The sequence below is a fragment of the Pseudonaja textilis genome, chromosome 2, assembly GCF_049901715.1.
Source record: "Pseudonaja textilis isolate UNSWEBS1 chromosome 2, rPseTex1.2, whole genome shotgun sequence".
Taxonomy (NCBI): domain Eukaryota; kingdom Metazoa; phylum Chordata; class Lepidosauria; order Squamata; family Elapidae; genus Pseudonaja; species Pseudonaja textilis.
The window spans coordinates 229,436-256,384 of record NC_141991.1 but is presented as its reverse complement, the minus strand read 5'-3'; the positions used below and the strand labels follow the sequence as shown (position 1 = coordinate 256,384).

Below are 26,949 nucleotides of genomic sequence, written 5' to 3'. Positions count from 1 at the left end.
ACATATAAACTGTTTCAACTCCTTCCCTCAAAACAACACTAGATCCCTGCACACCAGAACAACTAGACACAAGGACAGTTTTTTTCTCTGAAGGCCATCGCTCTGCTAAACAAATAATTCCCTCCACACTGTCCAACCATTTACAAAGTCTGCATTACTGTCACTATTGTGACTGCATGACTGTGACTTTGTCGCTTGTATCCGTATGATTTATATGGAGTTTTTCCTAGTATGATTTGATTGCTTATTGTACCCTGGGACTATCATTAAGTGTCGTCCCGGATGATTCTTGACTCTTGACACTGAGAGCTTCTGCACCAAAGACAAATTCCTTGGGTGTCCGATGACACTTGGCCCATAAAGAATTTTATTCTATTCTATTTGCTTATTGTACCCTGGGACTAAGTGTTGTACCTGATGATTTTTGACTCTTTTAAAAAAAATATTTATTCAAAGTTTGAAAGAATTAAAAGAAAAAGAGAAACAGGTTCTCACATTTTACAGGGATGTCATACATAACTTTTAGTAATAGTTCAGTTGATTTACCATAAGTGTGTCTATAACTTCTTGACCCTTTTAGGTTCACCGAGAGCATTTGCACCAAACACAGATCCCTTGGGTAGGATATAAATAAGGGAATACGATCAAAAAGACATTATAATGATATGGGAGGAAGAATTTAAAATGGCTAGAAAGAAAAGAGGGAGAAAATAGCGTGTGTGCGCGTGTGTGTGCACACGTGTGTGTATATACACGCATATAAGAGGGAGATTCAGAAAATGGAGGGCGGAAGTGTAAGAGATGCCTAAACAATAGGAAATAGTGACAACGGAGACTTGAGACTTGGGAGGAAGAATATCGGTGCCTATTTGGATCAACATGGAGGATGCCCACCTATCTTCGCACCTTCCATGCACTGATACCTTGTTGAGTTATTTGATTTAATGGCTGACAAGATGACAGGGATAAGTATAAACACCGTTGTGAATACGTGAAAGGGATACAAATAAGCAAAATAAAAAGAAACTATAGGACAGGGACGGTAGGCACGTTTGGGGCGCTTAGGCTCGTCCCCTACAGGCCTCTGACGCGGAAAGGAGAGGAGAAAAGGAAAAACTGGGCAAACCAACCCCCTCCCCGCCCCCCCCCGATCTGGCGGCGCTTCCGAGACCTTCCCTGCGCAGCGTCAGGGGATCGTGGCCGGTCCCTTCCCCGGATCCTGCCTTGCCCTCCACTGGATGGGGGTCTCAGGCAGCGCCCCCGGGGGGAGGGGGGGCAGGACCGCCGCCCGCCAGCCGGGAAACGAAACCGAAAGCGCCGACGGCCCTTCGGCTCCACTGCGCAGGCGCCCCGGATGAAGCTGCCTTCCTCCCAGTCCGCTGCCCGAAGAGGAGCTTCGCAGGTGAGGTCACCTTCCCCCCAGAAGTGACGCCCCCACGCGAAAGGCCCCAAGCGGGGGGCTTGAGGCGAGGCTCCTGCTCTTCTCGAGGGGGGCCGGGGGCCTTTGGGGCGAACCGAGGAAGACCCTCCGAGACCCCCCGCCCGGGCTGAGCTGGAGGATCTTTCGGGCTCCCAAAGCTTTTTCGCGTTGAACTCTGTCCATGCCCCTTTGGGAGGCCAGCGGGGTTGGCGGAGGTCTCCCTCTTCCTCCGATCCTTCCCAGAATCCCCCCGGCCGCTTCCCAGCCTCCCTTCGGGGCTTCCTGGCCTTTTACCGGCTCCGGATCGAGTCCTTTGGGTCCTCCATCTCTTCCTTGGCATTCCCTCCCTCCTCTTACTCTCTAAGAAATGTATCCCATTGGCTGTCAGGCTCCCAGGGGCGGGGCCTTAGCTGGACCACACCTGGCCTCACCTGAGGCAGTCTTGCCAGGTGGGGAGATGGGCCGTCCCCTCCTGTCCGGGGCTTCATCCCATCCCCCTGGAGCTGAAAGAGGGACAGGGAAGCCGGTTTGTCTCTCCAACCAGTTTCTCCTTTTCCTCCTCCAGGGAAAGATCACATTCTGCCTTTTGAAGATTTCCTTCCACTAGGAGAGGGGTGTGTGTGCTCACTTTCTACCAATACATCCTTCTATTCGCCATGTTCAAATATCCTCATTGCCTGGTACAAGTGGATAACAAAATATTTAATTCCTTAAAAAAAATATGAATCCGTCTCCAATTCCCTTCATCTTGTATTCTTGGGCTCACCATGTTTACAATACACCTTTAGATACTCCTGTGGTCTTTGGAGCTGCCATTCCCATTTAAACGTTCAAAAACTCCATCTTAATTTATATTATCCCCTATTATGTTCCCCCAATATTACACTTGCCGCGATTGCTTATATTTTATTTTCTATAGGTTCCCTTCCCTCTAGCCTCTCATTTTAACACAAGTATATCTTCTCTTAGCCAATACATTCAAACTTATAATATCATTACCTCATTATCTTATATACATGAATAACAAAACAGATAGTTAATTAAAAATATTACCCTACTATATAGTTATATCTATTCCCAGTCAGGCTCCGCATAACCTTTTGTTAGGAGAATGAGCGCACACAGGGAGACGGAATGAGAGCGGTGAAGAATAACACACACACAGCACACAGCTTATTATTCCAGTTGTCCACTAGCCAGATAATTTTATTTTATCTGAACCAGTGTCTCTTCTGTGTTTTAAAATATCGACATCCTCAAATCTTTATTTCCAATGTTGATCAGTCCAAAACACCAAGAATTCCAGAGATGGTATCCTCCTATATCCTTACTCTTTGATTACAATATATTCCAACGTCCAGGGGTCTTATTATAACAGCTTTCTTTTATTCCTTCTTTAATTTCTCTTTTTAATAATGTCGTTAGTTTGAAGGGATCTACAGGATTTTTCTTTCATCAGCAAGTGGCGCTTTTAATCCAGTTTCACAGCCACCCTTTTTCCGTTTCTTTATTTAGCTTTACCAATTTCAAAAACCAAATATGACTCCTCTTTAGAACAATTACTTCCAGCATTCAGATTAATGCCTTTTAATGCCAAATCCTGCCTGATTGCCAATTCCAAATTAATGTTCTTCTAGATTAGTTCCTTTTCAAATTTTAAGTTTTTAAAAAAACTTTAAAACTCTTTATATTTCCAAATTCTTCTTCTATCCGCCGCTAGCACATTTTTTTTATTTTTCCCTGTTATAGTTTTTGGGGTAGTTACAAATAATATAGATTCTTTTTTTTTTTGAAAATTTTATTGATTTTTAAGAACAAACATACACAAACAAAACCTAAAACATAAAAACACAAGACATCTTTTTTGAAAGCAGCTTGATTCTGGGTTACATCTCTTCGTACAGACACAAATTCAAGTTCATGCTCATTTTTATATACCATTCCATATCTCATTACCATTCTACATTTTCTATATAGCTTCTCCCCTCTTTTGACTTTCTTAATTTTATTTTATTTATTTCATCTCGATTCAAATCATTATACTTATATTCTTTGTCCTGTTTCAGCTGTCTAGTATCTTTTCTCATTAAACAAAATTTCCCCTGTACACTGATTGGAGTATGACGCCTTTGTATCTTTCCCGTAAAATTATAACACTTAATATAATACATAACTTCCATTCGGATTCTGCTTGGTACATTCTAAAACTACACTATTTTTAAAAAAAATAAAATTATGAATATATAATTAAAACAACAATCCATACCAATTCAATTCTATCATTAATATTAATATTTATTTAAATCTTAAACATTTTACACATTACTTTTCAAATAAATATCATACTTCTATGGGAACACTTATCAACTTTCCATAATCCCTTCCCACCTACTTCACTTATATTTTATAAAACATTGAGTAATTAAAATGTTCCCATTCCTTCCTAATTCAATTCTCTCATTTATTTCATTTCATTTATTTTGTTCACAAAAATTTCACTGAATTACACTGACTATTTTATCCCACTTTTTAATCGTATGTTGTTTCCAATTTTCTAACTTTATTTCTAATACAAATATAACAAGACAAGACAATCTTATGTACCTTTACAGAATCCCTTTTTCAGTTAAATTTTCACCCATCTCTGAATAAGTCCTGTTTCTTTACATCTTCCTCCAAACCTTTGTAACTTCTCTTCCCTTCCTTCTTCCCTTTCTCCTTCTCTCTCCCCCTTTTACCCCCTTGTCTCTCCACCTCCGTTTCCCTCTTCTGTATTCCCCTTTTCTGTTGCTTTCCAACATTATATCCACTTTTCACATTATTTTTCCCTTTTTTGGCTGTTTTTTTTAAGTCTTAAATTCCTTTCTTCCCCAGATAAAGTTACTTGTTCATGAAAGATGGCTTCTTCTTTGTCCCAATCTTCTTGTTGCGCAGTCTTTTCTTGTAGTTTCTCATAGGTAGAAATCGCCATTTCTAAAAATTGAAAAACAGAGCCAAGAGAGCCCTTCCCTTCTCGTGCCTCTTCTTTATATTTCTTAAATTCCATTTTCAGTTTATCCACAAGTGATGCCATTGGAGAGGTCATTCAAATATCCAGAAGTCCCAAAGTCACCAAGCAATCCAAATACACACAAGCTATTTCTTTTAACACTTTCTTCTTTTTTTCACTTTCTCTTCCTGGGGTTACTATTTAGTTGCAAAGTTCCAGTTAAAATGTATTTTTAGAAGTCTTATTGAGATTTATCTTTAGATTCTTTTGAGTTCCAGGCAGACTCCTCCTTAAATCCTGCCCTTATTATTTTCCTCTCCCTTCCCACTTATAGCAAAAAAATAATAATTTTTTTTTAGTATTCAGTATTCAATCTTTATTGTCCCCTTGGCTTTTAATTATATTATCAGTTTAATTATCTATTGGTGCCAAAGCGGGTTTTCCAGATTTCTCATTCATCTGTCTTCGCTGTCAACGTAAGGAAGGAGAGTGAAAAAAATAAACTTTCCCTTTTCACTTTCATTCGCTGCTTCCGAGTCTTCTTTGGGAGTGATGTAGCTTTTGTAAAATTTAAATTCCAGGATACCTTAGTTGTTGCTTCTTATCCCGGTCAGCCAAAACACTTCCTCCTGCACTTTCTTTTCCGGCTGAGTGCTTCTTTGAGGCGGCCATTTCTGACCGCCACTCATACCACCTTCGGGAAAGGGAATTTGGCCAGCTGAGGAGGAGAGGTGCGGCTCCCCTCGACCCTGCTGGAGCTCCTCCGTCTTCACCACCTCTATGGGGTGGCTTAGCCCCGAAGCCAGCTGGCTTGGGGCACTCCAGAGGCGAGCCCAGGCAGAAACCGAGCATGATCGCAGATTCCTGCCTGCCACCGAAGTCCTGCAAACCGGAGCTCACAAATAATATAGACTCTTTTCACCCTTCTCCGAACTCTGTTCCCAATCTCCACTCCAGCACCGCGCTAAGATGTTCCTCAGCTGTCCCAACTTTGTAGCATCCATCTTGGCGTGCTCTTCTCTCCATCGTGGCATAGAGAACAAGTTCGGGGTTTCTACAGGGGAGTTGCCTTCTCCCCCAGAACCTCACCAAGTGCTTCTTCTTAACTTCAGCGCCCCTCCAAGGCGGCTTTCAGCTCCGTACAGAGCCCACAAATGGCGAGAAGCCAGCGCAAGAACGGAAACCTTCGTTCGCTGGTTGTGGTCTCGTCACGACATCCACCGGAAGTCTGGCCAGGCTGAGCTTGAGGGAACCAAAGCGATCGGATGGATGCCCAAAGAGGCCGCCCCAGACCCCAAGGGGGCTTCCTTTGTCCTCTTCTCTGGCTTCTCTGGCTACTGGGCAACCCCTCCCTCTTTTGCAAGAAGCCATTTAATTGGAGGAGGGCTTCAGAGCACTCTGTTCTCTGGGGGAGGGGCTGAGAAATGCGCTGTCCCAGAAGGAGCCAATGAGCAGCTTCCTCTTCCAGGTTCAGCAAAGGAGGAAAGGGGACTGAAGAGCCCCATGGCAACCTCAGGGGAAACAACAGCCTTGGGCGAGCTGAGCCAGGAGGCCACCTGCCTGCTCTGCCTGGACTTCTTCGAGCAGCCGATGGTCCTGTCCTGCGGGCACAACCTGTGCCGCGACTGCTTGGCCCAGTTGGGCCCTGAGGCTTCCTGCCCCCAGTGCAGAGCCAAGGTGGAGCCCAGCAGCGCCTGCCCCAACCGGGCCCTGGCCAACATGGTTCGCCTGGTGAAGAAGCTTCGGCTGTCAGAGGGAGCCCAGGAGGAGGGCAGCGGCCAACGGCTGTGCCAGGAACACGGGCAGCCCCTGCAGAGCTTCTGCTCCCACGAGAAGAGCCTCCTCTGCCCCGGCTGCCTGGAGGGGCACCAGGGCCACCTGCTCCTCTCTCTGCCCGAGGCTGCAAAGGGGTACAAGGTAGGTGCCAACTCCCTGGGGCACTGCATCAGCTGTTTTGGGGGAGGCAGGCACAGGGGTCACCCCAAGTCCCCTGAACGATGGGAAGAGCTACCAAGTTAAAAAAATGGCAGAAGAGAACCGGGCTCTTTTGGGGCAGCGAGAGAGGAGAAGGTGGCGGAGACCAATTCTTACTTGCCCGCCTCCTTGTGGGTCCCTGCCTGCCCCTGAGGGCCCCCAGCAGGGGCTCTCCTTGAGCGTGGCACAGGGTCCCTGTGGCCCCCTCTGGGTGGGAGCGCTGCCATTTGGGACCCAGGAATGGCACCCTCTCCTCTGCACGCAGGCCATGCTGGATGGCCTCCTGGAGCCCCTGAGGAAGGAGAAGCAGAAGTTGCTGGAGCAGAGGCGGGTTGAGGAGCAGAGCCGACAAGAGTGCCAGGTGGGTCTCTTTTTTTTTTTTTAATAAATTTTTATTGTTTTTTTAACATGGAAAACACAACAACAAAACATAAAAGTATCAGCTCCCCCATATTTTTGTACACACAGTAAGTCGGTTGGTCCATCGGTTTTGTGCATTCACCTCATAGTCACAATTACAGTTACTTTATATAATACTCTTATCAATACAAATTTATAAATCCTAGTATCGCTATTAAAGAAAAAAAAAGAAAAATTTGACTAAACTTTTATTCGGTCATGCCTTTATGAGATAACTATATTTTAAATATTTTATTCTAAAACAAATCTTATAATCATACCAATTCTATCCCAAATATGAAAAAGAAAGAAACAAAGAAAACTATTATATAGATATAGTATCAAAAACCAATAAAAGGAAAGGGAAAATAAAGTCATTATTATTCCTTATTATCTAACTTTTATATTTTAATATTTCATCATTCAACCATTGATAGAAAAGATCCCAAACTAAATAAAATTGTTTATCTTCTTGCTCTCTAATTTCAAAAGTCAATCTACTCATCTCAGCACATTCCAAAATTTTCTTTATAACTTCTTCTTGCAATGGAATTTTCTCATTTTTCCAATTTTTGCAAATACAATCCTAGCAGCAGTCAATACATTTACAATCAAATATTTCAACTCTTTACTATAAGTATCTGGTAGGATTCCCAATAGAAAAACTCCGGTTTCAAGTCTATATGCTTCTTTGTCATTTTTCCAGCCACATGTGGATTTTAGTCCAATATTTTCTAGCATCCTCACAAGTCCACCACATGTGATAGTATGAACCAGGTTTCTGATGACATTTCCAGCATTTTTCGGATTTGTTCTTGAACACTCTTGCTATCCTTGTCGGGGAAAATGCCACCTGTAAAACATCTTATACAAGTTTTCTTTATAGGCTGTAGACATTGTCATTTTATAATTTTGCGACCATAATTTCTGCCATTTCTCTAAATCAATCCCATATCCAAAATTCCTCCCCACGCAATCATAGTTTCTTTAACTTGTTCTTCCTCAAGCTTAATTTGCAATAAATAACCATACAATTTTTTAATCACCTTTTCATCAGTACCCATCAAAATCTTATCCAAGTCAGTTTGCTTATCATAAAATCCCTCTGCTTTGGAATCCTCATAGTACTTTGAATGTATTTGCAAATATGAAAACCAATTCATCTGTATACCTTGTTCTTCCAGTTTTTGCATCGATTTAAGTTCACCCTTTTCATCTAATAATTCCCCATAGTTAACTGTTTGTTCCTTTTTATAAATTATAGGATAAGAGAATGCTTCTATCGTCGATAACCAAACTGGAATTTTCAAATAACACTGTTTTTTTATCTTCTCCCAATTCAACCACAGAGACTCCCGTATATAATGTCTTCTAAAATACCCCTGTGTTTTAGTTCCCTTGTACCATAAAAAAAGCATGCCAGCCCAACAACAAATCATGACCTTCTAATGTCAACAATCTGATTTTCCTTAATGTTATCCATTCTTTAACCCACGTCAAATTTGCAGCTTGGTAGTACAACTCCCAATTAGGCAGACCAAACCCTCCTCTAAATCTAGCATCCTGTAAAAGCTTTAACTTTATTCTTGCTTTCTTGCCTTGCCATATATACTTCAAAACAATTTTATTTAAATCCTCAAAATATTCTTTTCCAAGCCTAATTGGTATTGTTTGAAACAAAAATAAGACTCTGGGTAAAATGTTCATCTTGATTGTTGAAATCCTTCCTATTAATGACAATTGTAAGTTCTCCCATTTTTTCAAATCTTGAGCTATCTGTTGTTTAAGTTTAATATAATTGTTCTCCTTCAATGTACTACATCTTGATGTCAAATATATCCCCAGATGCTTAACCTTGTTTGTAACTTGAATTTTAACAGTTCTGCCAACTCTTCCCTTTGTTTCAGCAACATATTCTTTGACAAAATCTTTGTTTTATCTCTATTTATTTTCAGACCAGCCACCTCCCCATAGACCTCTATCTTTCCAACAGCTTCGAGGCTGTTTCTATAGGGTCTTCCAAGATAAAGACTAGGTCATCTGCAAAGGCTTGTAGTTTAAATTCTTCCTTTTAATTTTCATTCCTTTTATAGTTTTATCTTCTCTGATATTTCTGTTCAACACTTCCAAAGTCAATACAAATATCAAGGGAGAAAGAGGACAACCTTGTCTTGTGCCTTTTCTTATATTAATAGGATCTGTAAATTCTCCTCCATCATTACCTTAGCTGTTTGTTCATTGTAAATTGCTTCTATTGCCTGAATAAATCTTCTAGCAAAGCCCATCTGTTCCATTAAAAGTAACATAAATCTCCAATTCACGTTATCAAATGCCTTTTGAGCATCTAAAAATATCAAAGCCATTTGCTTTTCAGGATGCGCCTCATAGTATTCCAAGGTGTCCAGAATTACTCTCATATTGTCTCTGATTTGTCGCTTTGGCAAAAACCCATTTTGGTCTGGGTGGATAAAGTTATTCAAGTACCTTTTAAGTCTTTCTGCTAATATTGAAGCAAAAATTTTATAATCTGCATTTAGTAAAGAAATCGGTCTATAATTCTTGATTTGAAGTAGGTCCGCCTCCTCTTTTGGAATAAGTGTAATGTAGGCCTCTGACCATGTTTTAGGTATCATCTTTTTAACATAACTTCATTCATAACTTCTAACAGTGGAATACACAGTGGTTCTTGAAAGGTCTTATAAAATTCTACAGGAAACCCGTCTGGACCTGGTGCCTTTCCATTATTTTGTTTCTTAAATGCTTGGCTTAACTCCATCATTGTTATATTGCTTTCTAGCATTTCTTCAATCTCTTTAGGTATCTTAGGTAGATTGGCATTCTGCAGGTATTGTTTAACTTTCTCCTCATCAATGTCTTCTTTCTTATACAAATGTTTATAAAAATCATAAATAATCTCTTTTTTTTTCTTTGCTGCCATAACAAATTTTACCTTGGTCGCTCATTAACTGCGTGTATTTTCCTCGACTCTTTCTCCTTTCTCAATTTGTATGCTAGCCATCTACCTGGCTTATTTGCATCCTCAAAATAATTCTGTTTAGCATTCCTAATTTTCTGTGCCAGTTCTTCTTTCTCTATTAAGTCCATTTTATGTTTAGTTATATCCAGTTTCATTTTAACATCTTTTCTGTGTGGCATTTTCTGTAATTCTTTTTCAAGTCCCTTATATTCATCATCCAAGGCTTTAAGAGTTCGCCTTTTCCTATTATTCTTTTTTCTTGTATAGTCTATTATCAAGCCTCTAACATAGGCCTTCATTGTGTCCCAAACATTCTGTATTGAGGTGTCTTCTTTTCTATTCTCTTTAAAGAAGAAGGCCAATTCTTTCTCCATCCATTGTATAAATTCCTTATCCTTTAAAATAGAATTATTTAATGTCCATCTCGATCTTTTCCTTTGTCCCTTCCATTCAATTGTCAATGGGTTATGGTCAGCCCAAGTACTTGTTTCAATATTTACTTCTTGAATACTAGACATTAAATCTGTTGAGATCCAAATCATATCCAGTCTGGACCTATTTGAATAGAACGTAAATTGCTTAGATTTATCATTTCTTTCTCTCCATATGTCTTTTAAAATTAATTCATCTATCATTTTAAAAAAGGATTTAGGAAGAGTTTTCCTGTTATGCTTTACTGCTGTTGCAATATAGTCAAGTTTATTATCCACAATTCCATTAAAGTCTCCCATCATAATTACATTAGCATAGTCAAGTTCGGCAGTCTTAGTATGTAATTTTCTATAGAATTCTTCCTGTTTATCATTCGGTGCATAAATTGCAATCAAAAGTATCTTTCTATTGTTGTCCATTATTTCTACCATTAATATTCTCCCATCATCATCTGTATAAATCATTTTTGCTGGAATGGCCTCTTTAATATATAAAACCACCCCTCTTTTCTTGGATTGTGTCAAAGAGGTAAACAATTTCCCTAATTTTGGTTGTAATAACAATTGTTCATGTTGCTTTTTAATATGAACTTCTTGTAAACAAATTATGTCGAACCTTAATTTCATTAATTTATGGAAAGTCTTCCTTCTCTTAGCAGCTGAATTCAGTCCATTTATATTCATTGTAATCAATTTTTTTTCTTCCATAATTATGTTTTATATTTAGATTTAACCACTCTCGTGGGTCTTGCCTCACGTTGATCTTTAATATCCACTTGTCCACCTACTGCACCTTCTTCTTTTCCAACCTCCATTTGTTCCTCTTGGGATTCAATTGATGGGACCTCCTTTCCTGCTCCTCCTTCTCTCCCTCCAAAAACCTCTGCACAAAACAGTTCTGCTTTCTCGATTGAATCAATTCTATGTCTCTGTTCCTGCCACGTAAACATCAATCCTTCTGGAATCAACCACCTGTAAGACACCTCTTTTCCAATAACCTTTTAGTCAGGAATCGGTATTCTCTTCTCATCTCTCTCACTCTTCTAGGTATTTGTTTTAAAACCAAAATTTCTTTACCTTTGTATTTCAGTGGCTTCTCTCTTGCTGCTTGCAATATTTGTGTCTTCAGAGATTTTTTTAATAAATCTAATATGAACTTCTCTGGGTAGATTATTTCTCATCGCATATCTTGTAAAAACTCGATATATCTCATCAATTCCATCCATCATCTTCTCTTCTGTTATCTCGAGCGCCTCCGCCAGAATTCCTACCATTATCGCAGCCAGATCTTGTCCTTTTTCTTCTTCTATATTTTGAAATCTGAGATAAAATTCTGATCTATCCAACTCCCACTTCAACATCTCACTTTTTTCTTGTTCAATCGCTGTTAATCTATTGTCGATATTTCCAATTTTCTCCTCTCTTTGTTTGCCTCCCTCTTCAACATTTTGGAGTCTCTCTTCATATTTTTCCATCATCTGTTCCATCCTACCTGTTCTTTGTTCAATAGTATCCATTTTTACCTTAAGATCTTGAATTCCTTGCATAATCATCTGGAAGGATACTCTTTCTTGTTCTTTTTCTTTCTCTTTATCTTGTTTTAACAATGTCTGAATTGAGCGCTGTCCAGATGGTGGGGAGGCAGAAGCAGACATAGAGGCACCAAGATATAAATTTCTTACTCATTTTAAGTGGTTCCAACTCTTCAAGTTTTTCAAATTTTAATCCACAAAAAAAAGAGAAAAAAATATGAAGTTATAATCCAAGGTAAAAAGGCCAACAATAAAAAAGCCAAAAGTGAGAGAAAAAAAGAAAAAGAAAAAAAATTCTTCAAATTCTTCCTGACCTTAATCCAATAAAAAGAGAAAAAAACCATATAGAAAAGTAACAGTAAAAATAAAAACCCAATAATAATAATAAACAAGACAAAGCCAAAAAAGAAGAAGGGAAGAAGAAAAAGAGAAAAAACAAAAACAAAACAAAAACCAAGAAAAATAAGTTTCTTCAAATTCCACACCTTAGTCCAGCCAGAAAAAAAAAAAAAAACCTCAATTGAGAAGAGGAAAAAGAAATAGTCCACTGATGTACATTAAAAAAAAAAGGAAAAAGAAAAACAGGATCCAAATGGGCAAGAGAAAAAATAAAATCAGTTAAATCAAAATAAAATAAAAGTAGAAAAAAGAAATTCAGAGGCTTCCCTTTGCAAATAAATCAAGCTTAAAAGTAAGGACCTTGATGTTAATGGAGGGGTTGGCAGAACTCAAAAAAAGACAACAACACTGCACTCTATTTAAATATCCAAGGCTCTAATTATAACTCCCTTCTCTTTCCCACAAGCTTCAAAGCTGAGCCATGTATATCCAGAAAGACACCTGTAATAATATTCCACAAAGTGCTTTCCTCTATCTTATCAGGGGATGTCCTTGAGAAGAAGAGTCTGTTTTTTTTAAAAATATTTCCGAGCCTCTAGGTGGCAGTGTTACAAAGTATCATAGTTCTCACTTTCCCCCCTCCTCTCTTAAGGGAAAGCCGGCTTGCAATACACAAAACAGAAACACAAAAATCAAACAAAGTCAAGAGAAGCCTCTAGCCCAGAAAAAAAAATAAAAAGTCCAGAAGAAGAATAAAACATATGAATATATAAAAGAAAAAAAAAACAGTCCAGTTATCCAATAAATAACAATAGAGTCCGGAAGCAAAGAAAAGAAAAAAAATGGATTCTCTCTTTGACGTTTCCCTAAAAAAAACGCCGCTAAGTCAATTTTGTCAAAAAAAAAACAAAAATCACACAGGTTTCTTCAGATAATTAGAGTAAACTTTCGAAACTCAAAAAATTAAATAAAAAAAAAGTTCTCACCCAACCGACAAACTCTTTCTCAAACTCTTTCCGTCTGGAGCCGCCCCGGCTTCAGCAGCATAGGGGCTGCCTCTCCGCCGCTGGCAAGAAGAGCTTCACCCGGGCTCTCCAGGGATTTTGCGGTATCCCCGGAGTCCTCAGGGTATGCTCTTCACGGTGGCTGTCCCTACGGGACAGCGTAGGTCCGTTGGACCGGCCGGTGGCGGAGATATCGGCTGCAATCGAGGAGCTCGATTGCAGACCGTATCGCCACGGCGCAAGCTCCTCCCATCTCCCCGAGTGCCAGGTGGGTCTCTTGGGGAGCGGGCAGGAGGCAGGTTCTGCGGCTGGGAAATCTCCCCCCTCCCCCTGAGTCCCCCCTCTTCTTCTGCCCCCCAGGAGCTGCTTGCCGCGGAGAAGCAGGAGGTGAGCCTGGCGCTGGAGTCCCTGCAGGAGCTGCTCCGAGAGAGGCAGCCAGTCTGGCTGGGCTGCCTGGCCGAGCAGGAGGAGAAGATGGAGGCTGAGTGGGTGGTGGCCCTTGCCAAGCTCTCCGGGGAGGCCTCCCGCCTGCAGCAGCTGATGGCCCAGACGGAGGGGAAGTGCCGCCAGCCGGACGGGAAATTCTTGCAGGTGGGAGGGAGCAGAGAGTTCCTGGGTGGGGGAGGGGAGACCGGCCACCCTTACGAGGGTCAGCACCCATTTCTCTCTTCTCCTCTTTCAGGACATCCAGGACACCGTAGACAGGTAGGCGCCATCTTGCCCTTCCCCACCCCTGGCTTTGTGGGTCGGTTTGCGCCCAGAATTTCTGGGGTGGCTGCATCCTTTCAGATTTTGTGGCCGAGAGATGCTGGTCGTGGGGCCTTTGGTGCTCTCGGAGCTCGACTGACTTCCTGCAGATGTTTCGTTACCGAACTGTTTGGTCCTAGGCATCCCCAAAAAGCACTAAATCAATTCTGGGTCCTGGCAAAACCTCTTTTATTACATTAATGTAAATTTATTTCATTCACAGTCAGCCAACGGCTTGGCAAACTGTCTTGCAAAGCTTTGCTAATTAGCTCAGGCCTTATCAATCCTGGAACGCTGCCTGGTAAATAGTTCCACACTCAGTGCTGACAGGGAAGGCCTGGGTTATACAGAGAAATTTCCTGCAAAAGCCCCCTCCCCTTTTGCTTCTCTTTTCATCCGGATGGGAGGGGACATTCATTGTCTACCTGTGGCCTTACTCCCACGTTGACCCTGAGTTCGTAATTGTTCCTTCCTTTTGGCAGCTCTGTGTATGCGCAGGCTGGGGACCGGTTCCACAAGCTCCCCCACCTCAGTGCTGTCCAAGGCTGAAGGCAGCTGATGACTGCCAGCCTGCCCTGGCCCCATCTCTGCCTCCGACCCAGAGCCGTCATCCGAACCTTCCTCAGCCTCCAAGACTGTCCCGCGTTCCTCCCCAACCTCCTCACTACTGTCCGAGTCTGTTGCCCGCTGCAACAGCTGCCAGCGGGCCACAACACTGACTAGGTAACACCATCAGTGCTGGGAGGGAGTGGTGTTCGCTCCCTCCTGATGCACAAGTAGGTTGCTCTCAGTTGAGCTGTTTATGCCTCAGTGGTTGCTCAGGCATTGTAAACAACACAGATGAGGCACCGACAATGCAGACCGACAATCCAACAGCAAACAGCAGCCCAACCTGGGAGCCCCCAAGGAGAGAACGACGGTCCCAGCAATACTCTCAGGGGAAGCCAAGAGTGCAGACAGGCCTTGACCTCATGACCACAGCTGAGATTTCTGTTACTAAGTGAGACAATCATTAACTGAGTTTTTTCGACCTTTCTCGCCACACTTTTTAAGCGTATCGCTGTCGTTGATAGGTTAGTAACCTGGTTGTTAATTGAAGCAGGCTTCCCCATGGGCTTTGGTTGTCTGATGGCCACGTGACCTTGGAATCCAGCAATGGTTATAAGTGTGAGCTCATTGCCAATCATCTGCATTTGGATCCTGTGGCCGTGGGGACACTGCAAAGGCTGAAACTCTGCAAAATGGCCGGAGGGCACTTTTTTCACTGCCGTAACTTTGAACATTCACAAGATGAGCAGTTGGGGGTTACCTATAGGTGAAAGGAGAGCAAACCACAATCCCCCGTAGCACTGATGATGTTGCTCAGTTGGGTAATGAAAGGTCTGCAAGAAAACAGCCGGTCCCCAAGGACCCTCGGGGGCAACTCTTCTCTTCTGCTGGAGCTTCGCTTTCTCCGCAGTCATTCGGACAATCCCCTGGGCAGACTGTCCACTTGGGGTGGAGGGAAGCGGTGGAAACTCAGTTGTTGCAGGAAACCTGGTTTCTTTGCTTTGGACCCCTTAGTCCTTGGTACAGTAAGATCAGAATCACACTGACGTTTGCGTTGAGTTTGTGACTTTTCTCGCTTCTGTACTGAGCTCTGCACTGGTTCAGTGTGCAGAGTCGGTTGCGATCAAAGCAACAAACAACGGTTGCATAGCAAACAAGTCAGGATTCATGGCACATGCCAAACTCAGGTTTGGAAAACCTGAGACCTGTACTCACCTGGCAAGATGCTGGAAAGGACCGGCTTGTTTCACACACCGCATGGCCAACCCAGCCCTCACCCAGCCCCCCTGTGTTGCGGGGAGGCAGCCGGGTACCTGTGTGAGGCCATTGTCAAGTCATAAAACATTTTGTATACACGTTTTATAGTTGCCAACAGAAAGAAGGGGGGAATTTCAAAGAGAAGGCGGCAGTGTGGAATCGAAAGTCCATTCCATTCATATTTGATTCTAAGACTGATTAGATGACTGAAGCTTCTGCCGCAAAAAAATCTAATTGGAGAGCATGATTGATGACTCTTGGCTATGGATGTTTTTCATTGGATGATAGACCCGGGGGTGGGCGGGGAAAGCAGGATCAAGGGTGACAGTGAATTACGTATCTCAGAGTTGGCTACACCCAGGTTAGTGCCGGACGTGGAATGTTACCTTCAAATAAATCCTCTTTAGCTTTGGGAGTGCGGCTCAAGGCTCATGATTTAATTGGAGTAACTGCCGGAACCCTGACAGCCGCCCTCCTTGTGTCACAGGTGCCAGAGTTACGTGGTAGGGCGCGTAGAGAGCATCTCTCCCAGGCTGCAAGGCAGACTCCGCACCCTCTTGGAGAACAACGCTTTTGTAAGGCAGACTGTGAATAATTACAAAGGTGAGGGGCCCTTTCAGGAGGGGGCTGGGGGTCTTGGGCCCTCAAGAGGAGCCCCAGGAGTTCTGGGCCCTCCTTCTGCCCCCCCCCTTCCAACTGGGGGATGTTGGGACAGCCAGACCCAAACCGGCTCCATCCAACCTCTGGCTGGGTGAGGGGGGCTGCCACTTCCACCGATCACTCACCCCCCCCAACCATGCTCCTTGGGGTGGGGGTTCCCTGGGCACCTGGCAGGGACAGAGAAGCTGCTGCCAACAGGGTGGCTTCTGCTCACGGGCGTTGCCCGTGGGTGGCTGTTTCTCATCCTGGCCCCGTTTTTTTCCTTTCGTCCTCCGAATCTCAGCCTCTCTGCAGCGACATCTGACCACAGGTAAACCCCCTGGGGCTGGTGGGGGGGACGTCAGTGGGGGAGGGGCTTACAAAGACCACCAGGCCTCACAGCAGTGGTTTCCCACATCGCCAGGAGTGATGCCTGCCAGGAGGGGCTTCCTCCGTGGGGTGGAAGCCCGAGTCTGGAGGGCCCCAAAGGCAGCCTCTGGGGAGGAGTGGGGTCCCTCAGAAGCCAGGCGGAGCCGGCCCTTCCCTGCCACCCCTTGGCCCTTTCAAAAAAGAGCCACGGGGGAGAGGGCGCTTACAGCTTCCCGGGCATAGAAGAGCCCAGCGGGGGTCTCGGTGTTGAGCTGGGCTTTGTGAGAAGTGGGGTGGGGGCCTTGGAGAAGCCCCTGATTTTAACTTCTATCCCTTCCTCCCCAGCACCTGCTGCAGGAAAGTCAAGATATCCTCAAGGTAACAGCACACGGAGGAAGAGGGAACGTTCTGTAGCGGGTGGAGTCCGTTGAGGGCAGCGGATGTTGGGCCTCCCCTGCCTGGCCAGGGCCCTTCCTGAACCAGCCTGCCAGGCACCTAGTAAACGGGGGACCCCTGACCTCGGGGCTCTGCAGCCATGAGGCTTCAGTGGCCGTGAGTGTGAAAAATGGTTGTAGGTCACCCTTTCAGTGCCATTGTAACTTCAAACCATCACTAAAGGAACAGTTGTAAGCCGAGGATGACCGGTGCCATCTCCAGGTGCCCTGGGGAATTGAAGTAAGCGCAGGGCCTAGGGTGGGTCAGACCCCCAACTGCCCACAACCCCCCAACTGCAGAGGCAGCCCCCACTGACCTCCGGCTGCAGAGACCTGCTGTACTTAGGAATTGGTCCCATTTTTTTGGCCAGGGGGCTTGCCAGCCACTGCATCTCTGGCTCCAGAGAGGGCCAAACGGCTCAGAAGCACCCAGCCCCGCCCTGCTTTGCCCTCCGTAGCCCAGAGTCATCAATCATGTTCTCCAGTTAGATATTTGCTTGGGAGAAACTTCAGTCACCTAGTTACTATCTCTAAAAAGCTAGGTGTGGAATGTACTTTTGGTTTCCAAACTGCCGCACTGCTCTTCCAAAGCCCTTTTCCCCCCTCCCTTTCTGTGGGCAACTCTAAAAAAGACCTTAGAAAGGTTTTATGAGTTGACACCCTGTTCTCAGCCCATCTTAAAAGAGTTTCTGTTCTCCGTCCTGCAGTCTCCGTCATTCCGAACGACTCAACTGCCCACCCCTGGCTCCTGTGCCAGGGCTTCGCTGTGACTTGGGCCGACAGATACCAGAATTACCCAGATGTGCCCGGGATGTTCAGCCGGGAATTCTGTGTCCTGGGCTATCAAGGATTCAACAAAGGATGGCACTGGTGGGAGGTATCCGTGAAGGAGGCGGAAGACAATGCCCTGGTGCGGGGTGCAGCATGCTGGGCCGTTGGGGTGGCCAAGGAGTCCGTCTGCAGGAAGGGGACCTTCCAGCTGAGCCCCCAGGAGGGAATCTGGGCCGTGGGGAGGAGTGTTAAAGGGGAGATGGTCACTTTCTCCAAGGTTCAGCAGAAGCTGCAGTGGTCAAGGCAGAGACTGCAGGTGAGCTTGGACTACGAGGCGAAAAAAGTGGAATTCCTGGATGTGGAGATGGAGGCTTCCCTCTACACCTTCCAGACGGGGCCCCTCCAAGGGGAGACGCTCCGGCCTTTTTTCTATCTGGGCCAGGAGGGGGTCACTCTTAAATGTGAGGAATATCCACTTCTAAAACGTCTTTAATCATTAATTAATAAACTATATTTAAAAAATAAAAAAATAAAAACTCTTTGGGACTGGTAGTCCTCAACTTACAACAGTTCACGTACTGACCAGAGTTGAGGAGCTCAGCCCCACCTCCTCGCGCCTTCATGGCCACATCTGGAAAGAGGACCAGATGGGGTCTCCCCTCCCCGCGCCATGCCCGACCTCCATATCCTTTTGCCGTCCTCAGTCCAGGCTGGTTGGGGGCTGCCAAGAGCTTCGTGGCTCCGACTGACCAAGAGGTGATGGGGCTCCGACCCAGTGATGCCTCCTGGCCCAGCTGAGTCCACTTGGTCCCTTGTTTGGGCAAGACCCTCCTGCCAGGTGCTGCATCCTTGTTGTGCGTTAACATGACATTGCTCAACCTGGGCTCCCGGGAGATGTGCGGACTTCAACTCCCAGCATTCCCAGCCAGCAGAGTTACCTGGGGAATTCAGGTGTTGGAAGGCCCTGCCTCCTCCAGGTGCTGCCAAGGTTGGGCATCCCTGCCTGACTCTGTGGCTCACAGTTTAGATGAGAGAGAGACATTTAAAGGGCCTTTATAATCAGTAAAAATGATACCTTAATACCTGCATGCGATTCTACATTTATGTTACTCTGAACTTATTAAAAACTTTTTAAAAATTTGTGGTATTCAAATTTTTTAACTACCGGTTCTGTGGGCGTGGCATGGCTTGGTGGGTGTGGCAGGGGAAGGATACCGTAAAATCTCTATTCCCACCCACTCCAGGGGAAAGGTTACCGTCGGTTCTCTGAACGACTCAACATTTCCACTACCGGCTCTCCAGAACTGGTCAGACTGCTGAATGCCACTTCTGGTGCAACAATGTTTATGTTTTATTTGTATCATTTATCTAGGCGATTTACAGACACTGAATAAGTTTTTAAGATTACCTTTGAAAGCGTCCATGACAGAATTACAAGTGAGTGGCAAATAATTTTAAAAGCTAGGCAGGCACTGTCAGTATATAAGAAATTAGGAGCTGGGATAGCCATAACAAGAAGTCAGCCAACGGGAACTGTTTGGTGAGTAAGAAATGGGATCTGTCGTTGCTAGGTCAGACAGCTAGGAGCCTGGGCGTGGTTTAGCTGGTTTCTCTTAAGAAGGAAGTTCTATGCTCACAGGTTGTGTCAGCTTTGTGTCAATGCTGCCACGTAGTTTGAGAAAGTGGGAGTGGAGTGATTTTAATTGAGTAGCTCTCAGGAGACAAAATGGAATTCTTTTGTTAGTTCAAGGCGATAAGAGTGTGGCGCAGGAACAAAAAGGAACTCACTTTGGGATTGGTTCATGTGATGCGATGATGACGGGAAAAGGGGATAGGCTGTAGTTTGGGATATTGTGGGAAGTCTGGGAAACTTTTAGTTTCGAGATGGAGACACAAACTATAACGGGTATGTTACAACCTCCAAGTCCTCCCCCCACACACCCAGAAGGAAAATTACCCCCTGCAGAAAGTATGATGAGGCCTCTGTGCGTTGACCTTGACATATTTTGACAAGGATTCGCAGTTGCGCAAAGGAAAGAAGGCTAAGCAAGGAAATAGAAACTTAAGAGCAAGAATTTATACTCCTCCCCCCCCACTCCTCATTTACACAACACAAGAATGTAACACCTCCAGCTCTCTTCCCAGAGATATCCCGCCTCCTCCCCCCGTTAATCATGGCAGCCGAAAGATGTAAAGCAGTAGAAAAGTAGAAAAGATCTTAAAGGCTGACATTCGGCCCTCCTAGAAAAAAGACGTTAGTCCTGTAAGAGAGAACAACATAAAAGCATTGATTAACAATCATACACATTTCTAGGGTTTATCAGGATACTTTGTGCGAAAGTCTTTGATCAGTTTAGGGGCTCTAACATCCTTCTCATTAACCCACTCAGCTTGGGAAGACGGAAAATGTTTCCAAGCTACGAGGTATTGGAGGCGATCCCTCCATTTTCGAGAGTCCAAAATCTCTTTAACTTCAAAGTGTTGTTCACCCTCAACCAGCAATGGTATAGGAGGATCAGTCTGGGTTGGTCTCAAGACAGAAGTGTGTTCAGGTTTCAACAAACAAACATGGAAAACTGGGTGAATTCGTCGAAGAGCTTTTGGTAGTGTCAATTGGACTGTCACAGGATTCACAATTCGTTCAACTGTGAAAGGACCTACATACTTAGGGCCAAGTTTCTTCGACTTCTGAGTAGTTTGTAAGTATCTGGTGGACAGGAAAACTTTGTCTCCCACTTGATAGGACTTCTGTGGGGCTTTCTTTTTATCCGCAAATTTCTTATGGGACTGATGGGCGTCATCTAACGCTTTGCGAGCAACTGCCCAGTTAAGCTGGAGTTGAGATATCCATTCGTCTAGTGATGGGATGTTAGGCTTTTCATGAGGAAGTTCAGGTATGGGCACAAAGTCTTGTCCTGACGCCACTTTAAAGGGGGTGAACCCGGTACTACTATGAACAGAATTGTTGTATGCCACCTCGGCAAACAGCAATAAGTCAGCCCAATTATCCTGTTGATAATTTATGTAACATCTGAGGGGAGATCCGGATAGGGGCTTGGGGGTATCACAAACCCCCTCCTCAGCCGGCTAAACTCCCTTTTCCCAAGGCGGTGGAGCGGCGGTCAGCAATGGCCGCCACAAAGAAGCCTGCAGCTGGGCAAGATTGTGCAGGAGGAAGTTGGAGAAAGTGAAAGTTTTTTGGCTGAACTGGGACAACGAGGAATCTCTAAATACCCTGGAAATTTAATCTCTTGAATGATACATTGTTTCCCAGAAAGACTGTAAAAGCGGCGGAAGAAAGTTTGAAAGGGATAGTTATTTTCTCTCACTCTCCTTCCCTATGGAAATAGCTGATGGAAATCTGAAAAACCTTTTTAGAAATGGCGATTTTCACCTTCCAGGAAATACAACAACAAGAAAGCTGGGATGATAAAGAAGAAGCCATCTTTAATGGACAAATAATCTTAGTTGAAGAAGAAAAGAGAAAGGGGGGGGAAAGAAAATGGAGAATTTAGAACTTCAAAAAGCAACCAAGAAAGGGAAAAATAAGGTGAAAAATTGATACAATGTCAGAAAGCAACAGAAAAGAGAAATACAACAGAGAGGGATGATTAAGAGAGTGGAGATTGAGAGATGGGGGGTCAAAAAGGCTAGAATTGATAAGAAAGGAAGGGGAAAAGGGAAAAGAAGTCATAAAGGTTTAAAACAAGATGTTAAAAAACAGGTTTTTTTCAGAGACAAAGGGTAAAATACAATTTTAAAAAAAAGAGATTCTGCAAAAGTACATAAGACTGTATTGTAGATATTAGTATTTGAAATCGAGTTAGTAAACTGAAATATTATATGAGTTAATAATACATTAAAGGGAATGTATAAAAATGTCTAAGATTTAATAATAGAGCTTAATTTTCTATGGAACATTGTTTTTACTATATTATAAGCTTATTTTTTTACTTTTGTTTTAATATTCCAAATGTAGTACTTAGAATGTACTAAGCAGAATCAGTATGGAAAGTATGTATTATTTTAAGTGTTAAATTTAGGGGAAAGATAAAAAGTTGTCATACTTCATCCAGTGATTACAGGAGAAATATTGTATTAGAAAGAAAAGATAAATAGATAATTGAAAGAGAACGGATAAAAGATGCAAGCATAATTATCTAAGTGAAGATGAAATAAATAGAATTAAGAGACTGAATAGAAGAGAGAAAATATATAGAAAATATAGAATGTTAAATAAGATATGAAATAGTATATTAGGTGAGCATGAATTTGATTTACGCCTGTACAAAAAGATCTAACCCGGGGCTAAGCCGCTTTCCAAAAAGAAGTTTTATGTATTTATGTTTTGTGTTTTATTTGTCTATGTTTGAATTAATAAAACTCTAGAAGAATGTTGGAAGAGAATAATGAAATTGCAAATAAGACAGATGGTTACTGTTCTGTATTAACATTCTTGTAGACTCGCATTCTGATTGGTCCACCCAGACCACAACCCGATTGGTCCACTGAATGACTGTGATTGGAGCACTAAGAATCTACCGCGATTGGCCGAGCCGATCGCGGGAGATTCAAAGTGCTGCTATTGGCCGCCGAGCCGCCGGCTGGCTGTATAAAGCCAAGCGGCTCGCACACTTTAGCTGTCCTTGCTCTGAAGCTACAATAAAGAGCTGATTGTTCACTTTCGCGTCTCGCCTCTTATGTGACCCGATCCACCAATCTAACACTGGCGACGAATGTGGGATCGTGAGGCGAGGACCAACTAACACGTGGCAAATGGCGCTCAACGACCAGCAAGATGGCCAGCACCCTGCCGCCCACTCCGTTCGACCCAGCAACCGAAGACTGGGAGTCATACATCGATCATTTCCAGATGTTCCTGGAATGCAGCAACCTCAAGGATGCCAACGGCCAGAGGAAACGGGCAGTATTTCTAACACACTGTGGCCCCACGGTATTCAAAATGGCCAAGGCACTGGCAAAGCCCACCGACGTCAAGGAGATGGACTGGGCTGACCTCGAGCCCATCTTGTGCCGCCATTACGCCCCTACCGTGCCCATCCTCATCCGTAGGCACGACTTCTACCGCTGCAATCAGTGCGAAGGCGAGACCAACGGCGACTTCGTGGCTCAACTGCGGAACCTGGGAGGCCCCTGCGAATTCCCCGACCTGGACCAGGCACTTCGGGACCGAGTCGTCCTCGGACTCAGAGACCCCATGCTGCAGAGCCGGCTGATGGCCAAAGGCAACATCTCCCTCACCGACGCCCTCGCCGAGGCTACCGCCGCCGAGGCCACCCGCCAGTCAGCAGCCCGGATGAGACAAGCCAACACGACTGAACGGCCACCGACCAATGAAGCGACCTCAGCCACCGTGAAGCCCGGGGAAGCCAGCCGCCGAGAAACGACCACGCATCATGGCGACTTCGAACCCCAATCCAACACCGAGGACGAAGACGAGGAAATTCATCGGCTACAGACCGAGCGCGACCGCCGGGACCGCAGGGGACGTAAGTTGGGTTTCCACTGCGCCAGCTGCGGCGGCGATCACCCCCGCTCCGAATGCCATTTCCTCGACGCCATTTGCCGGCATTGCGAGAAGCGGGGGCACATCGCCAAGGTGTGCCGGAACAAAAAGAGCTACAGCCCGCAGCGACGAGGAAACAGCTCACGACGAAAAGACAGCGCCCCCCCCCCAGACACCGAGACCGCCTGACCGAGAGCCGGTGGAGCCGCGACAACCGCAGCAGACGACTCAGCGAAGCACAGCGGCGCGAGGAACCCACCAGACGGTCGTCATCGGCCATTCATCAACCATGGACGCCTGAAAGGTACACGTGGCACTGTGCATCGAGGACCAGCCCTGCGAGATGGAAGTGGACTCTGGGTCCTACCTCTCAATGGTCTCTTGGCGCACAATCAAGTGCCTAGTCCCGACCATCCGCCACAACGAACTAGACGACCAGAAGCTAATCCTGAAAGACTACCTGGGAAACCGCATCCCTGTGGCCGGCATCGGGCATTTTAAGGTCACATTCAAGAACCACACCGACATCTTGCCACTCACAATCATGGACCGGGACCGCCCCAGCTTGCTCGGTCTGCAATGGTTCTCCCCGCTAGGCATCGAGGTGACGGGCATCCATCACACAGACGAGGCCGACTGGGAAGCGACTCTCGTAAAAGAATTCCAAGAGGTTTTCGACAACTCACTAGGCAAGTACCGAGGGCCCCCTATATCTTTCAACCTTAACCCTAACATCGCCCCAATCCGCTTCAAACCTCGGCGAGTGCCTTTTGCGCTCAAGCCAAAAATCGACGAGCAACTAGACAAGCTCGTCGCGCAAGGTGTCCTAGAGCCCATCGACCATGCCCGTTGGGAAACGCCCATAGTCACCCCCATCAAACCCGATGGCTCCATAAGAATTTGCGGGGACTACAAGGCCACCCTCAATCACGCACTGCAGCAAAGCGCCTACCCCGTCCCAGTAGTACAGCACCTTCTGCACTCACTGGGGGGAGGCCGGGTCTTCGCAAAACTCGACTTGGCACAAGCGTATCAGCAATTGCCGGTCGATGCGGAGACAGCCGAAGTGCAAACGATTGTTACACGCCGGGGGCCTTCGGTGCAACCGACTCCAATTTGGAGTCAGCGTCGCCCCAGGAGTCTTCCAAAGCCTCATGGAAAGGCTCCTCCAGGGAATAAAAGGAGTGGTTCCCTACTTCGATGACGTGCTGATCGCAGCCGCCAATAGAGAACAATTGGAGACCCGTTTAAGGGCGGTGCTTAGCAAATTCAAAGACGCCGGCCTTAAAGTCAAAAGAAACAAATGCCAACTCCACACCGAGAGGGTCAAATTCTTGGGTACCTCCTGGACCGGCACGGAATACACCCAACCGGGAAGAAACTCAGAGCCATCAAGGAAGCCCCACACCAACAAACAAGGCGGAACTACAGGCATTCTTGGGACTGCTTAATTTTTACAATGTTTTCCTACCCCAGAAGGCGACCGTGGCGGAACCCCTACACCGGCTACTCGATAAAGCGGCCATCTGGACCTGGGGGAAGCGGGAGGAGACTGCGTTCCAACAAACAAAAAACCTGCTGACATCGGACGCAGTCCTGATCCAGTATAGCGAGACCCTCCCGCTCACGGTAACTTGCGACGCATCACCTTTCGGCATCAGAGAAGTCCTCAGCCACACCCTACCCGACGGGAAGGAAGCACCCATTGCCTTCTTCTCCAGAACGCTGGCCAAGCCGGAAAGAAATTACAGTCAACTGGACAAAGAAGCCCTCGCCATCGTCGCCGGAGTGAAAAGGTTCCACGAGTACCTTTACGGCAGGAACTTTTCGATCATTACGGACCACAAACCCCTGCTCAGGATACTCGCAGGGAACAAGGCCACCCCGAACATCCTGTCGCCCCAGATGACGCGGTGGTCCAAGTTCCTTGCCGCGTACTTGTATGAACTGTCACACCGGCCCGGCAAAAACATTCTGCACGCTGACGCACTAAGCCGGTCACCACTACCCATCCTAGACGATGACCCAGCGCCCACAACGACGACCCTGCAAATCGAGACCCTACCCAGCCCACTCTTAACCGCGCCAGACATTGCCCATGAAACAAATAAAGACAAACGGCTGGCGCGGGTATTGAGCTGGGTAGAGCGGGGGTGGCCGGAAAATGGACGGCGCGAACAGTTCAAAGCATTCCGAAACCGCCAAACGGAGCTGTTCACACAAAAGGGGTGCATACTCTGGGGAGACCGGGTAGTCATACCGGAAGCACTACAAAACAGAGTGCTGGCAATGCTGCACGAGGGACACCCGGGGGTTGTCAAGATGAAAGCCCTGGACAGAAGCTACGCTTGGTGGCCAGGGATGGACAAACAAATCGAGACATGGGTCGCCGGCTGCAGCAGGTGCCAAGAGTCGAGAGCCACCCCCCCGCCGCCCCGATCCTGGAATGGGAAACCCCCAGAGGACCATGGTCGTGACTACACATAGACTTCGCCGGGCCAACCAAGGGGCATACATTCCTCATCACCGTAGATGCTTACTCCAACTGGCTGGAGGTAAGCACCATGAGGGCAACAACAACTGAAGCAGTCATCGACAAACTCAACAGACTCTTTGCAACGCATGGGCTACCGGATATCATAGTGTCGGACAACGGGCCACAGTTCACGCCGCTGGCATTTGAAAAATACCTGGCCGAACGGGGCATCAGACACGCCTTAACCTCGACGGCTCACCTGGCGGAACGGTAGAAGCGGAACGGATAGTCCAATACACAAAAAAACCATCCAAAAATCGAAACCGGTGACATCCAAGAAAAAATAAACAAGCTACTCTTCATACAACACATCACGCCGAGCACAACCACGAACAAGAGCCCAGCGGAGTTGCTGATGGGAAGGAAACTGAGGTCCCCACTGACCGACTACACCCCACTTACAACCCAGAGAAACCCCCAGACTCCTCCAGCCGGTACCAGGCGTTCAACATCGGGGACACGGTCTATGCAAAGAACTTCACGGGAGACCCCCTCTGGGTACCTGCACAAATAACACAGGTAACCGGGCCCCGATCATACAGACTCCAAACGACGGACGGAAGGAGCTGGAAGCGGCACATCGACCAGCTATGGTCCAGACTAGCCGCCAACACCCCCAACGCCTCAGCAACAACAAACACGGAAACCAGAGAGGGAGGGGAAGCCTCAACAACCAAGCTGGGGAACGACAAAAGGCCGGAATCATCAACGGCACACCCCCCAACGCAAGCCAAACACCCCCCACCAGAAGACAGCAACATTCAAATAAACCAGCCATACTCACCAGTAGACCTCGAACTGTCGCAGACGGGATCTTCACCTGGAAGGTACAGCCAAGCCAGCTCAACCAGCCTGGAAAGACCAAGCAAGAGCAACAGGAACCGCAACTCGACCAACCCAGGTAGTCCGGGCAGGAGCTGCGGCAACACGCCCGGCTCACCCTTCCAGGCGGTTCCATCAACGAAGTTGAGAGCGACGCGGAGCCCGGCCGAACCGGCCGACGATCACACACAGACTGAACCACGCAGGTCAACTAGACAGAGTCGGAGCCCCAC

General features: G+C 45.9%; 1 protein-coding gene across 1 annotated transcript; it reads left to right on the top strand.

The window, feature by feature from the left end:
* The first annotated feature begins 1,309 nt into the window (after positions 1–1,309).
* On the top strand, positions 1,310–18,971 carry LOC113452379 (zinc finger protein RFP-like). The gene is made up of 9 exons (XM_087923253.1): positions 1,310–1,402; positions 5,878–6,326; positions 6,649–6,744; positions 13,426–13,656; positions 13,748–13,770; positions 16,106–16,221; positions 16,562–16,588; positions 16,972–17,004; positions 17,768–18,971. The coding sequence occupies exons 2-9, from the start codon at positions 5,913–5,915 to the stop codon at positions 18,322–18,324; spliced, it is 1,497 nt and encodes a 498-aa protein (XP_087779379.1). The 5' UTR covers positions 1,310–1,402; positions 5,878–5,912; the 3' UTR covers positions 18,325–18,971.
* The last annotated feature ends 7,978 nt before the right edge of the window (positions 18,972–26,949 follow it).